This window comes from Apis mellifera, linkage group LG4, assembly GCF_003254395.2.
Source record: "Apis mellifera strain DH4 linkage group LG4, Amel_HAv3.1, whole genome shotgun sequence".
In the NCBI taxonomy this organism is placed as follows: domain Eukaryota; kingdom Metazoa; phylum Arthropoda; class Insecta; order Hymenoptera; family Apidae; genus Apis; species Apis mellifera.
Window position 1 is genome coordinate 6,925,070 of NC_037641.1, and position 14,321 is coordinate 6,939,390.

The 14,321-nt window shown below is 33.6% G+C and overlaps 1 protein-coding gene across 13 annotated transcripts in view; it reads left to right on the forward strand.

Moving 5' to 3' along the window:
- LOC408810 (rap guanine nucleotide exchange factor 2) overlaps positions 1-14,321 on the forward strand; it is a 189,905-nt gene that overhangs the window by 137,257 nt on the left and 38,327 nt on the right. For all 13 annotated transcript variants that reach the window (XM_016911575.2, XM_016911576.2, XM_016911579.2 and 10 more), the window contains one exon: positions 3,637-3,712. In XM_016911575.2, coding sequence (XP_016767064.1) covers positions 3,637-3,712 — 76 coding nt within the window. The remainder of the gene's footprint in view (positions 1-3,636; positions 3,713-14,321) is intronic.

The window sequence follows — 14,321 nt, forward strand, 5'->3', positions numbered from 1 at the left end:
TGAGGATATGTGTGTGAATGATGGAGTGATTAATTTGGGATAGATAGATGGTTAAGGGGGTGGTTGTTGTTTTTGCTTGTTCCTTGTTGATCTGATGCAAGATATTTGAATATATGGAATTTAATGAAGCTAGTTATTAGATGATAGAACTTAATGTGTGAAAGTTTGAAAAAGATGGTGTTCAATTTTTAAACAGATTATATATTATTAATAATGATATTTTGAATGTGTAATCCAATTTAGATAGTAATATCAAATATTATCACAGAATTATATCATAATTATATATATTGAATTATTAATGTAATGGCGTTATGCATTATGCATCACATTATCTCTGCATTTCTGCTTTGATAATTTCTTTGTACATATCCTATTGGATATTATTTACTTGTATTCCGTATTCACTTGGTGTCGTTTAAAATTAATACCTCCTACAAAGGTACAAAGCGTTGACAAAGTACTGAATTCAACCCATTGAAGATTAATTAGGATTCCTAAATAAATTGGGATTCGTGATAGTTGATGATTTATGTAATAGGACTAATAGGACTTCGTAAAACCGGATTACCTTAAGAAAGTTAATTACATAATAGGATAAATAGGATTCTGATTTTAATCCTTAATATTATATTCTCAAATTTTTTGCAATGTTACAATAGAAATGTCTCTTTTTTTATTTACTTCTATTAATATTATCGAATATTTTGTCCATATTTCTGAATACTGATTATCGGATTACGTTATTTTTCGCGTGTAAAGGAAAATTATTGGAAGTCGGAGTATGCGGTAATAGAATTGCAAAGTTAAGTACAATTAAGCCGTTATGCAAATGCTTGGCAACATTAATATCTATAACAAGATTCATTGAAGTTATTCTTCTTTAATTAAGTTTGATAATGAAACGAGGAAGATATTTTCGCGCGCAAAATCAAATTTCAATCCTGCACGAATGATAAATAAAATAATAATTTTCGTCGTTCAGTTTTATTTTTGTTGCGAAGTAAATTTTGTTCAAATCCATTCAATAATATATTTTTGTATAATGTTTGCTTAATAATTCTAATCCGCATTTGAATCGCAAGGAAAGATAAAAAATAAATTAATATTTGCACACATTGGGAACATCGATGCATAGCCTGAAATAAAAATTCATTGATTGATCGATTGATAAAAAGTGCAAATTTAAACTCACAAATCTACTGCCAAATACAAATAAAATGTACAGAAACGGATAAACAAATTCCACGACAATGCGTAATTTTGAACTTTTCATTATAAGATATCCCACGTAATTCCCTCATGAGCATTAATAACCAATTTCAGGACTCGAAACACGGTTCCAAAAAGCCAGCCAACTCCGTTGTACATACCTATCCTACTGCTAATCCATTTGCCTTAATAAATTATGATTTCTGCGGGGTACACCAGCTACCATATGATCTCGCTTCCAATTAAGGTAATTAATGTACAGCGGGCACGCAATGCTTGCTTTCAAAAGGTTGTTCCTCGAAGAAGAAATATCTTTTTCTCTCTCTCTCTCTCTCTCTCTCTCGCTTTCGCTATTGGACGATCCCCGCGTTTAATTCCGATGAAAATAGGACGGAACATCGGTATATTTCATCGAGAATAGGTAGAAAGATATTGGAATCGAAGTATTCTCCTTTCGAAACCTATAAAAAGAAAGCAATGTCTTTATCTTTTAACGACATTGTTTTCAAGCTTGCCTTGCAACGTAATGTATCCTTCGAATCTGTTTAATCCTGAATTTCTTTCTCTCGATGAAAAGAGTTTCGAAATGTACGATGTCTTCCTTTTTTATCGATATTTTTTTCAATCGAGCATTGATATTAATATAAGACGAAGATAAAAAGAAATCGAACGTGATAAAATATTTAATTAAAAAGGAGTAGCAAATTATGGTTTTGGATGTATTTTAAAGGCTTTAGGATTATTGTTCTTTGTACTCTTTCTGTGCTCGTGAATAATGACTCAAAGAAACGCCTTTATACGTATTATGGAGATCTTACTCTTTGAGTCATATGATATAAAAAGGTCGGTTTATCAAACTGGTATTGTCATTCTTTAAGAATCCGTCTGAAAAACGTATTATTCTATTTTCCTGAATTTCAATAATATATATCCTTTATTTACTTAATTCTTATCTCACGAAATATTCGAAATATTAAATAATTTAAACAACAAATCGAAAGCTTGGCACAAAAACTATTACCTTTCAATTCAAACACGTATGATCAAATCAACTTGAACTGACGTTCAAATAAAAAAAATTCCTTTCAAAATTCAAAGTGTCGTCCTCCCATAATTTCGAACGTTACAAATTCCAACGTGGTAGTATTTATACCTCCCCGGTCAAAGAGAGAGAGAGATCCATGCCGAACTAAATTAAGCCAACCCATTCGAAAAATGTTCGCCTCGATAAAGGCCCCCGGAAATCTCCCATTCGAGGGATCGGGAATGGAACGATGGATTAAAATACATCGCGCCGATCAACGCCCGATAATTTCGTGGAAACACCTTGCTGCGATCGATGTAACGCGCGTGTAAATACGTTTATCCGCCGGTAAAAATAATACACGCTCCCACGACAAAGGGAGGAAATTATGCCGGGAGCACGAGCGCCGCCATTGTTCGATTCACCCCTCGATTCGCGCTTAGCCACGGGAGAGATTTTTGCTGAATCCGAAGGGTGGAAATTCCTGGCTAATTCGAGGAGTGGAGACAGAGAGAGAGAGAGAGAGAGGAGGAATATCCTCTCTCGATGGCTCGTTCTCTCGTTCGTAAACATTTAAAAGCCAGGACACCGCAACAATGGATGTATTTACGCGAAACCCTCTCCTCTCCCCCCTTTCGAGGATATTGCATCGCGCTCGTGTTTTCGGTGATAAATTGCATTTCCGGCGATGACTTCCGTGTCGATGCAACGGCCGCCTCCCCCTCATGGAAGCTGGATGTTATTGTTGGACGAAAGAAATTTATGGCACGCTGGATGGCCATCGGTTTCGCGACCCTTTAACGAAGGGCGGCCAACGATAAAATCGAAATTGTCGGCGAATTATCGTGACGTCGATATCCGCGGATCATTAAACGGGGAATGGCGTGCACTCGGATAAATGCGGGGACCTTTGGGTGTTAATTCGTAAACGGGGTTGGGAAGTGAGAGGGGTGAGAAATCACCTCCACGCTTGATCGCTTGTTTTAATACTTCTTTGCTGATTCGAATTCTTTCTTGAATTTCGATTAATTCATATATTTTAATGTTTTAATTTTTAATTTCTAATGAAAATTTTTATATTTCTCTTCTCTCGAGGGAAGGGATTCTCTGACACTAAATTCGCGTTATCTTTATGTTTTAAGTGAGATTTCGTGTTGAAAAATTGGATAGTGGTTTTATTCTTTTTATCTCTATCGAAAATATGAAATTGGAGGGGAACTTTCGTGGCAAATGGCCCATTAAAGAAATAACAGGTGAATCAAAGAAGACGAAATAACCAACTTCTTCTCCAACTATTTGTAATTTCTTCTGAAAAAAATTTCAACGTAAAAATTTTTAAACTTCGAAAAGAAGGTTTCTCGATTTGTGGATTTTCAACCATGTTATTTTCTGTTGTGCAGCTTTGGCAAGCGGACGGGTGGCAGCGCCAGGAGACCCAACGAATGCTTCGTCCTCGAGCCCTCCGAGATGATCGTGGTGAGTAGTACTGCTTAGTAGAAACTTGTTTGTTTCCATACGATGCAATCGTCTGCAATCGACGTGTCGTGATCGTTGACGAAAAATTTTCTCCGCGCCCGGAAACTTTCGTCGAGCGAAAACTTCGTTTCGTTTTACGTTTAAAGGAAACGAGGAGGAGCGTTTTTGCCACGGTTCGAATCGTGCAACTTCCGTTCGAACTTCTTGCACGTTCCGCGATTAAATTTAAAGGGAAGAGGGTCGAGGCTGTTTCGCGCAATCAAGCTGAACAGGCCGAGGGGTAGTTCGAACCCCCTTTTCGCGTGATTTAATTGTTCGTTGAATGACGTTTAATATTCGAAGGAATTTCTTCCCCATCCCTTGCTTCCCTATCTTTGTTATTTTCTTGTTGTTGTTAACACAGCCAATAGAAATAGAATCGAGTTAGCTTATACATACTTTTCCATTATTTGCTGCATTAGATTCCGTTCTTCTCATATTTAATACTCCATTTCTCACCGATACACTCGATTCAAACCTAAAATTAGATACAGATAATTCTTACACAACTTGCTACTTATACAACATATGGAATAGTGTATAGAATTTTCGATAATATAACGTGGTTATCGTTTCGCAATATTTTCAGAATTAAACGTTTGAAATACACTTATCAACTTATCGAAAACTACGTTTTACGTGGAATTGTTAAGAGAATCCCTAGTTTATCCCTAAACTAGAAGAAATGGTGAAAAGCATCATGAGAAACCATATAATGTTCCATAATTTCGAAAATAATAATTAAATTTTAATCAACAACAAGGTGTATCAACATCAACTCTCTCTCTCTCTCTCCCTCCACGATGGCACGTGTCTTTCTCTCTCTCTCTCTTTTTTCCCCAACGGCTATCGTTTCGAAAAACCGAGCACGAGAGTCTATCACGTTAGCACAGAATGGAGTCACGAGGAATTGACGCGAATTTCTCTTTTTCCAACCGGTTTGTCCCACATTCGCGAACACGCACGAGCGGAAAACAGCGGCTCGAAAGCCGGAGGGGGAGGAGGAAGGGGGGAGGTTGGCCGTGTGTTGGCTCGCGAACCGCCATTCCGGATATGGCGATATCGCATAATGAAAGACAATGGTGTCCGAGACTCGAGACGCAACGTGGCAGACAGTTAATCAATAGTTCCTCTCTCGTGTGTTATGCCGAGTTTTCGAGGCCCGCCCCGCCTCGATTCGGCTCCGTGATCGCGATTACGCGGACGATTATTTGGGGGATTAAAAAACACGGAAGCGGATGCTTTTCCGTGCGGATGGAGGGGATGGGGGTGGGATGGAGGATCGATTCTCGATTGGGGGATGAGGAAAACGAATTTGAGGAATCGAAGAAGGGTATAAACGTGGATTGTTGAAATTGTTTTTGAGAAATTGGATCAAGATTATGGGGGAATAATTGTAAATGATTCTTAAATGAATGGCAATGGAAGATGATGGCTATAAAAAGGGATAGATGAAGAAAGTCTAAGAAGTTTTGGAATAGCGTTGAAATAGTATTATAAATAGTTTTTTGGATCGTTCAATAATCTATCTAATATCGTGACATTTTGAAATGGAATCGTAATTCGAATGGAGAGAGCAGACTGTATTGAAATCGAAGATTTGAATACAAAGCTGTGCTATCTAATGGGAGTGTGACATTTGTTGGAAATTACAAAGTTGGATTACAAAGTTGAAAACAATATTGTATGTGTATCATGTGTGAAATTATGTCATTTGGAAGTGAAGGTAATGGAAACTTATAATCGAGATCATTTTGGAAACTAGTAGTAGTTGTAGGAATTAAGAAAGTAGAAAGTAAACGTGACATTTAATGGAGATTATATATTTTCAACGATTTTAACGATGAAGTTCGATAAGTGTTTCAAATTCGGGAAATATTTCGGAAATTTCACGATGAAATTTAGTGTAGATTGGAAAAAAAAGTACGATGCTTAATGTAAATTATAAGATTGGAATATATAATCATAATTTAACACAATATAATATAATAATCTGATAATTAATCTCACGTATAAATTCAGTATGAGAAATATAAATTCATTATTCTTGATACGTTGAATTTCAATAAATTTTCTTAATAATAATAATAAATAATTTATTATTTAAATCTTTATCATTTATTAGTGAAAATTTTATTTCATTTGAATCATTATGCAAAGCATTGAAGAATGAAATTTTTCAGAATTAAATATTAAATTCATTAGAAAGGATTAAATGGATTTGCAAATTATATACATAAATATCGATACGATTACTTAATTAAAATTTTGCTAATAAGAGAAAGTAAAATCGATCTCTCGGATAATTTGCTCGGATTAGTTCACGTTAATCCGATTCGACGATGCTCGAAAATGGTACGAGTGAATTCCAATTATCCAATTTCAATCGTTTTCACGTTTAAAATTTACCAAAATTTCGTGCGAAAGCTCGTCTCGCTTCTCGCTTTCGCGATTTCCTTGTTAATTATTCCGCGCGACGAGTGAAAGCACGAATGATTCGTGCTGCCATCTACGATCTGTTTTACCGACTATTCCGAAGAATCTCTTGATCGATAGATCACAGAATTTTATTCTTGAAAATAATCATATTATTCAATTTTTTATCTTTTTGCGAAAATTGGAAATTTTATAAATCTAAAGTTTAAATCTTAATTATATATTTCTATTTAATAATCACGTGTTTACAAAATATGAATTTTACGAATTTCTTTCTTTTCTTTTTCTTTTTATTTCATTTTTATTTGAAATATTTACATTCGACAATTTCACAATTTCATTTATTTTAGAATTGAACATTTTAACAATTATTTTATTGTTTTATTTTATTTGATTTCATTTTATATTTTATCATATATGCACTTCGCAAATTCCTCACAGTATTATTCATACTATCAACATCGTTGTGCAACATTTTAGATTCAAACAACACGCTAAACCATGATAATCTTCGTATGCAGTCTCATAAAAGAAACTCACATATCCAACCACGAATTACAACTCTCAAGTACTCTGTATATATTCCATTTCCCCTTTTTATCGTACTTTAATCCCCTCTTATCTAAAATTCATCTTAGCTTTCTTCCACCGCATAATGTTGAAACGTTAACGATCCAAAAAAAAAAAAAAAAAAAAAAGAAACATTTCCAACGAAACATTTAATATCATACGTCTAATTTTTTTCCTCGTTAATCGATGAATCGTGAATTTTAAACGATATCTAATTTCCATCGATCTAAAAAGTTTTATGTTTCAAGGTCCGTTCCCCCTCCTTTTCATGGTTCAAAATGAAAAAAAAATCGACGATGCCGATGAAAATGTTGAAACTTGAGCTATGAATCATCGCGATATAATCGAAAACTCACGGAAACTCGTTATCGAATGATGAGACAGTTACGATAAGACGTCTCGAATTCGATCGATGATAACTATTCATGAGGGGATACGTTTTTTTTTCGAAGAAACGAGATTACGAATCGTTGACATGAAAATTTTCAATTCTCAAAAGATATCATTTGGGTTAGGGTTAAATAGTTAAATTTTAAATTAATTTTACAGTATTTAAAATATTGTTTCACCGATGAATCCTTTTCCTTTTTTTAACGAGAGAAATGAATTAAATTAAATATTTGAGTGGAAATTTTCAACTCTCGAATGATATTGTTGAATTTGCATTGAATTAATTAATTTCAAGGTATTTGCTTTATATGAAAAAAAAAAAAAAATAATAAAAGAATTATTAATGTCAATATGGAAAATGAAATTAAAATAGGATCGAGTTCAAAAAATTAAATTAAATGAGATAGCCTAAATTTAGTGCCTGTTTCGGGCACTTATGATGCTTGAGGATGGCACTTGAGGGTTGAAAATGGAAGAGGCAGTGGTAGGCGCTACTGCAGAATGCACTTTGGATTATGCAACGCGTTGCCAATATACCGTGGACACCCATCTCCATGTATGGTATACCAACTTCCTGTTCTCGTCTGTTTCAACCGTTTTTTTTCCTAGCATTATCTCGGCTCCTCGGTTGACAACGTTCCATTATGCGGCGTATCGCTGTGATTATTCCTCCGGTCGAAATTAATTGCATTATCATACTCTAAATTATAGCGGTTTTAACGAAATATTATTCGATGCGTTCCGTACAATTAGAATTACGCAAGCAATTGTCAATGGGATTTTAATTAAATATATAGGGTGCCTTGTATAAAATTATTCAAAAATCAATTCTTTTTCTAACAACATCCAATTTTCTGCGACTTTTTTTCATATTTTAACGATAAATCATGAATTTTATCATCATGTTTTCTATTAATACGTGTCAAACGTAAATGATATCTGCATCACAAGAAAATGTGATCGCTTTCGTTGAAAAATTCTTATCCTTATAATTGTAAGACATATTATTATTTCGAAGCATAAAATGAAACATTGTTACGTGCTCGAAAAATCTATCAAAACTATTCAGAGGAATGTGTATCTATAATTGATAATTTTTTAATCGTATCAAGTAATTTCTTTCCATTCGATCGATCTGTTAAATTAAATTTTTAAACAAGAATACTTTTTTACTTGTAAGCAATAGCACACTCGTTCATCATTCAAGGGATTAACCGAAGAATCTCGATGAAAAGAACGAATAACTCAATAGCTCGACGACCCTCCCGAAAATAAAAAGAGCAACACGCGATTTCCTTCGATGTTTCCATGCTCATTAACGCTTCCGCGATAAATCTCTAATTCCTCGACTCGGAGATCCTCCAATGAATCCCCCGCGAACAGAATGGCGGAGGCCAATATAGGAGATGACAAATATTACGGTGGATTTACAGCTCCGTTCAAAGTGATTCGTCCGCTCGATGCCTCTTAGATTCAGCTTCCAACGTGACGGATTACGCGGAAATCCAATTCAGACCCTCATATTAGAGCCGTCCGCCAACCTGTGTAATTCACGATCACGATTATCGTACACGCGATTCAAGCGATTCCTCGTCGAGGAGAGATGATCCATAACGGATAAATATCGGTGATCAACGTGCACGCAGCTGTGGTCAGCGTTGAATTTTCCGATAATTTCCTTTTTTTTTTTTTGGAACGGTAATTAGAACTCGAGATGTTGAGCGTTTGTTTTGCACCCGTCTCTCATTGATTCTTCTCTTCAGTCACTGAAACGGTATTTCGTAATCGATGACTTTCGTGGAAATTGGAGATGAATTGTTCGATTCTTGAGAGCCTAGAATTATTAATTTTCATTCGATGCTGTCACTCAAGATACATTTTATAATTGAGTGCCAATTTGAGAATAATTTCGAGGATGCTGATCTCATTTGAAAACGAGAAGTAATTCTCATATTCGATGGATACATCACTTCGAGAATGAAAATCATTTTCAAATGAAATATATTTATTTAAATTGATCGATGATCAAAAAAGTTTGCTTTTTTAATTCAACAACATTTTTGTGGTTTTTGATTGAACCTCGAGGAAGGAATTGGGTTGTTATTTAGTGAAAAATTTTAATTTCGATTCAAAATTTCTGTGGTACGCAATTTAATATACGCATAAACGTGTCGTCGCACATATTAAAATGTAACTGGAAAAATATAACATTCTCTAGATTTATTTATGCAAGATGTACATTCCCATGAATTTTTAAATCGCTCGAGATGATTTTATTACAGTTTATTAAAATGTATGTCAAAGAATATATTTATTTTACATTATGGATAATCAACGATGAATATTTCTATATACGCCTTGATATAATTAATAAATATTTAGAGGGAAAAAAAATATACAAATTTTTAAATTTCTTCGTTACTTTACGTATCGCAATAATAATAATTTTTACATTCAATCTTCATATATTTTTTTTTAAATTTTCCAAAAGTGATTACGCTTCTCGCGGAGCATAATACCTTCGATTGATCATTATGCATCAAACCATTAAACGAAATTAAAATTGGAGCGCACAATCTTATATAAGTTGCCTTCTAATTATTCCTCAGTTCGAGGATTATCAAACTTCCTTGCAACAGAGTTTTGCACCAGCTTAACGAGTTTCCAGAAAGATTTAATATCAAAAGTCGTCGTGATTCTTCTGTAATTATTAAAAAAATATTAGATATCTTTCGCTCTTTTTATCATTTATCATTTGATTATTATTTAAAACATATTCTGACAAACATCACACGTTTTCTATTTTAAATCCAATAGTAATTTTTTATTCTTTCAACACCTTTCTTTCAGTTTTGATAAATTTGAGCCATTAAGTGTTAATTTTAATCATCCTAAAGATTATTTATATTCAGCATCGAAAACATTATTTCGTATCAGATTCCTCCATTTTGCATTTCATTCCTCCTCTCCTTTGTTTCGTATTCGAAATCTAGATATCGTGGAACAATTCGTGGACATTGATAAAAGAATTTTCCAGGCCGTAACGTAGTTGGAAGAAAAATATTGGAAGGACAGTTGTATCATGTATCGCCACAGGAATCTCTATATAACCTGCTACAAATTGGACGTCTGACCTTTAACCTTCTGTCCTCTTTCTCTTTCACTTTTCGATCCATCATCTCCTTTTTGCTCTTCCCTTCCATCGATTGTCTTTCAATTCGTTTTAACTTTCATTTAAACGATTGGAATGTTAAATTAATTCCATCTATTGTAATTTTTAAAAAACAAAATTTTAAAATACCATTCCATGAAAATTCTCATTTCATCAGATACTAATTTGATTATTCGTTATTAGAAATTTTATTTGACATTTTAAATATTTTCTAACATTAGTATAAATAATTTACTTTATTTAAAACTTATTTGAAACTTAAGTTCAAACAAATCAATTATCCATTTTTTATCTTATTTCAACTCTAAAGACATTTTTCTCATATATCCCTCCATCGTTAGAAAAATTGACAAGATTTCTTGACAAATTTTAAAATACCATTATGAAAATTCTCATTTCATCAGATACTAATTTGATTATTCATTATTAGAAATTTTATTTGACATTTTAAATATTTTCTAACATTAATTCGTAATATATCGTTTAATATAAATAATTTACATTATTTAAAACTTATTTGAAACTTAAGTTCAAACAAATCAATTATCCATTTTTTATTTTATTTCAACTCTAAAGACATTTTTCTCATATATCCCTCCATCGTTAGAAAAATTGACAAGATTTCTTGACAACGATCATCTCTCCATACCTCAACACACCAGATTAAAAACGACCTATGCACGGTTGTTCCTTCTTCTCTCTCTCTTTCTCTCGGTTTTATCCGAGCTTATTGTGCAGAGCTTCGTCGACTCGAGCTTTAAACGGGAATGAATCATTGTGAAGTGAAGTCCATCTGTGAGTAATAACGCGTCCTGGAGAACTGATGTCCAGCGGGCATCGAAACGAGTTCGAATGAAAAATGCAGAGAGAGAGAGAGAAAGAAAGAGAATCGTAATCTTCCTATGCGATTTACTTTCGCGCTTTTCGGAACACGCTGTTTTTCCACCCAGCTTTTCTCCTTCTCTCTCTCTCTCTCTATTTTATTCTCCTCTTCTCCGTTTTCGACGATTCCAGGTTTATTCGATTCGAGAGGCTCGCTCGCGATAATGCTACGCGATATTGCGCATTCACGGTCCGCGATTCGAGGGATGTAAATTATTTATCGTCGTGTATTAGGTAACTTTAATATACGGCGGAAAGTGTACGCCTGAATAACTCGATTATTCGATTATAAAGGTCGGTCTGTAACGAGAACTATGAAAATTTACTCTCCTCCGTTTCGGGTTTGGATTTCAATGGTTTCGATACCGAATGCGGTGATGTAATTATTGTTGTACGTAATAATTGAATTGAAATTATTCCCGTTTTTTCCCACATTTCGCTCTTGTTCGAATTTTGTATTGATTAAAACTTGTTTGCATTAACTTGTTTATTGGATGGAGCAAATATAAGGGAAAGGGTGAAATCTAATTTAATTAGATAATTTTATGGTTCGTAAAGGAGAGTTTTGGATGATTAATGAGGATAAGGTAATAAAGTGCGTGTTTTTCAAACAAGTGTTTCAAGACAAAGGAAAAAAGGGGAAGGAACGATTTCTTTTTTCTGACTTCTGGATGATTCAAAATTAACACTGGATTTTACATTGGACAGTAACCAGTCGTACGGATCGACGTTTCTTTTACAAACTTGTTTTCCAAACAAAATTTATTTTTACTTACTTTTAATGCCAAACGCCTTCTTGTTTCTGGAAAAATGCAAGTCTTTGTCCAGTTTCCACTGAAACTTTCGCTTCGATATACAATGGAAAACGAGATCGAATCATTGCGTTCGCAAACTTTTTTTAATCTTTGAAGAAAAACTTGATTGATCAAATTTGATTAAATTGTGATAAGATATTAATCTAATCTCATTTTCAATTTTTAATTCTATAGAATCTGCCTATAAGATAGATTTATATTTCTAATTACCCTTTCCAGTCTTCTTTTTCAATTGAATTTTCTCAGTTTTATAGCAAAATTATTAAAGTGACTGTTATTGTGTCCATGTTGGAATTTTTAAACAAGAATTAAAAAAAACTATATTTATTCCTCGTTTAACGAGATGAAATGTATTTAACGATAAAATCTAGGAAGGAATAAATATACATTTATACGTTATCTCGTATTTCTTTTCTGTTTTGTTAATTTTTTATCATTTTTATACCCTCGTTTATTTTGAATTTTGTTTTTTTTTTGTTTGTTTGTTTATTTTTTACGTGGAATTCTTCGCTTCGTGGAAATCGGCTATTGCAACTATACTTTCGGCCGGAATTCGATCGGAGTTGAGGGATTGTTTGCCGTGGAAAATTCGTGCACGAATAAATCCATGTAAATTGTCCGGCGTAACAAAGATCCGCTTATAATTATTCCTCATTAAATATCGTGACGTCAAAAGCACTTTGCCACCCAAGTGTTTATAACAGGCAGTTGATTTAATTTCAATGTCCCACCCTGGAGAAGTAGAGTCCGATGCAAATGAAGGGAACTTCTTGCCTTCTCTCTCTTTCTCTCTCTCTTATCAATCTTGATCTTGAACAGACGTTGAATTATCAATGGATCAAGAATGGATACTTAATTATATATAAATCGTTTCGAATTATAATTTTGAATTTTTAAAAAAATTATTCATTTCCATTATTTGAATTTTTATATTTCAAAATGAAAAATTATTGTTAAATATTGTGATCATGCACTTATATATCTACGATGCTAATTGATATTTGTTTCGAGCGAATTATTCATTATTTCAGTTCGAAAATATCTTTGTCTTCGTTTTACAAAATTTACAATTATTCTTTTTTTAAATCTCTCATTAGAACAAATGATCTTCTCATCTTCTTATTCCTTTTTTCTCTATTTAAAATATTTCTTTCTCGTTACAACAATTACTTTGATTATTATATTATAGGATAAATTTATTCCAATTCGCGTTCCAATTTTTTCTTCGTCAAATATTTATGAAATTAGACTACGAGAAAAGCGATGAACACTCAAAATTGTTAATAAAATCTATGAAACGATTCGATCCAAGATCAATCGCAATACGTTTCTTACTTTTCTTCTGGAAAAGTTGCAGAAAAATATAATTTAATGAAGCGTATATTATATATTACGTAACAATATGATTTGTCCCAGCAAGAGTCCAGTATCAACCGGATACACAACGCTTCATCAGCTTACGCTGATTCATTACGTGAAATCTGCTCGAAACTTTGGCTGATCTGGCGCAGTTTTTTCTTCACGCTGTGTGACTCATCCCAGAAAGAAAGAAGAATCCCTGTTTCAAAGAGAAAAACCTGTTCAAAGGATCGATGGAGGGTGGGACGAGAAGTCAGAATTGGGCGGGTTTTCACCGATTATCCGCGGGGAGGAGGAAATGGCAAACACCGCCATTTAAATTGAACTTGTTGATCCCGCGAGCTGCGCAGGTTAATGAAAATTTCAAAGCGGAAATATCAAAGCTTCCATCACGGGCGAGTTAAACTCGTTGGAGCATGCATATTTAAAGTGGGAGAGCAAGGTTCTCGCTCCCTGAAAACGCAGCAGATTTTTTTTCGATTCGATCGACCGATTGGCCGAAGTCGTTTAAACTCGCGATTATTTCGAGGAAAAGGGAAAATTTTATTCTTGATATCCGCTTTATTATATCCCTTTGATTAATGATAATTCTACAAAATTTTATAATTTTTTTTATCTCATGGAATGACAACATTTTCTCTTTTTTTCTTTTTTTAAAATAGTTTCTTCTCCTTTTTACTATGTGTCTTCAGATTAAACGTCTTTGTCGTTTTTTAAAAGAATTTTCATCGATTCTACGATTAATAATAGAAACATATCGAGGAAAAAAATGGAATCCATAATTAATTTTCACGCGTCAATATATTATTAATTCTCTACGATTCTCTCTAGAATTCGTCGTGCGTATAATTATTATTGCACTTCCGTTTCCGCGTAATTCCCTTCTCGAGTATTCGTTAAACACGTATTAAATTTGATCGGCAATATACACTTGAAAAGTCCATCG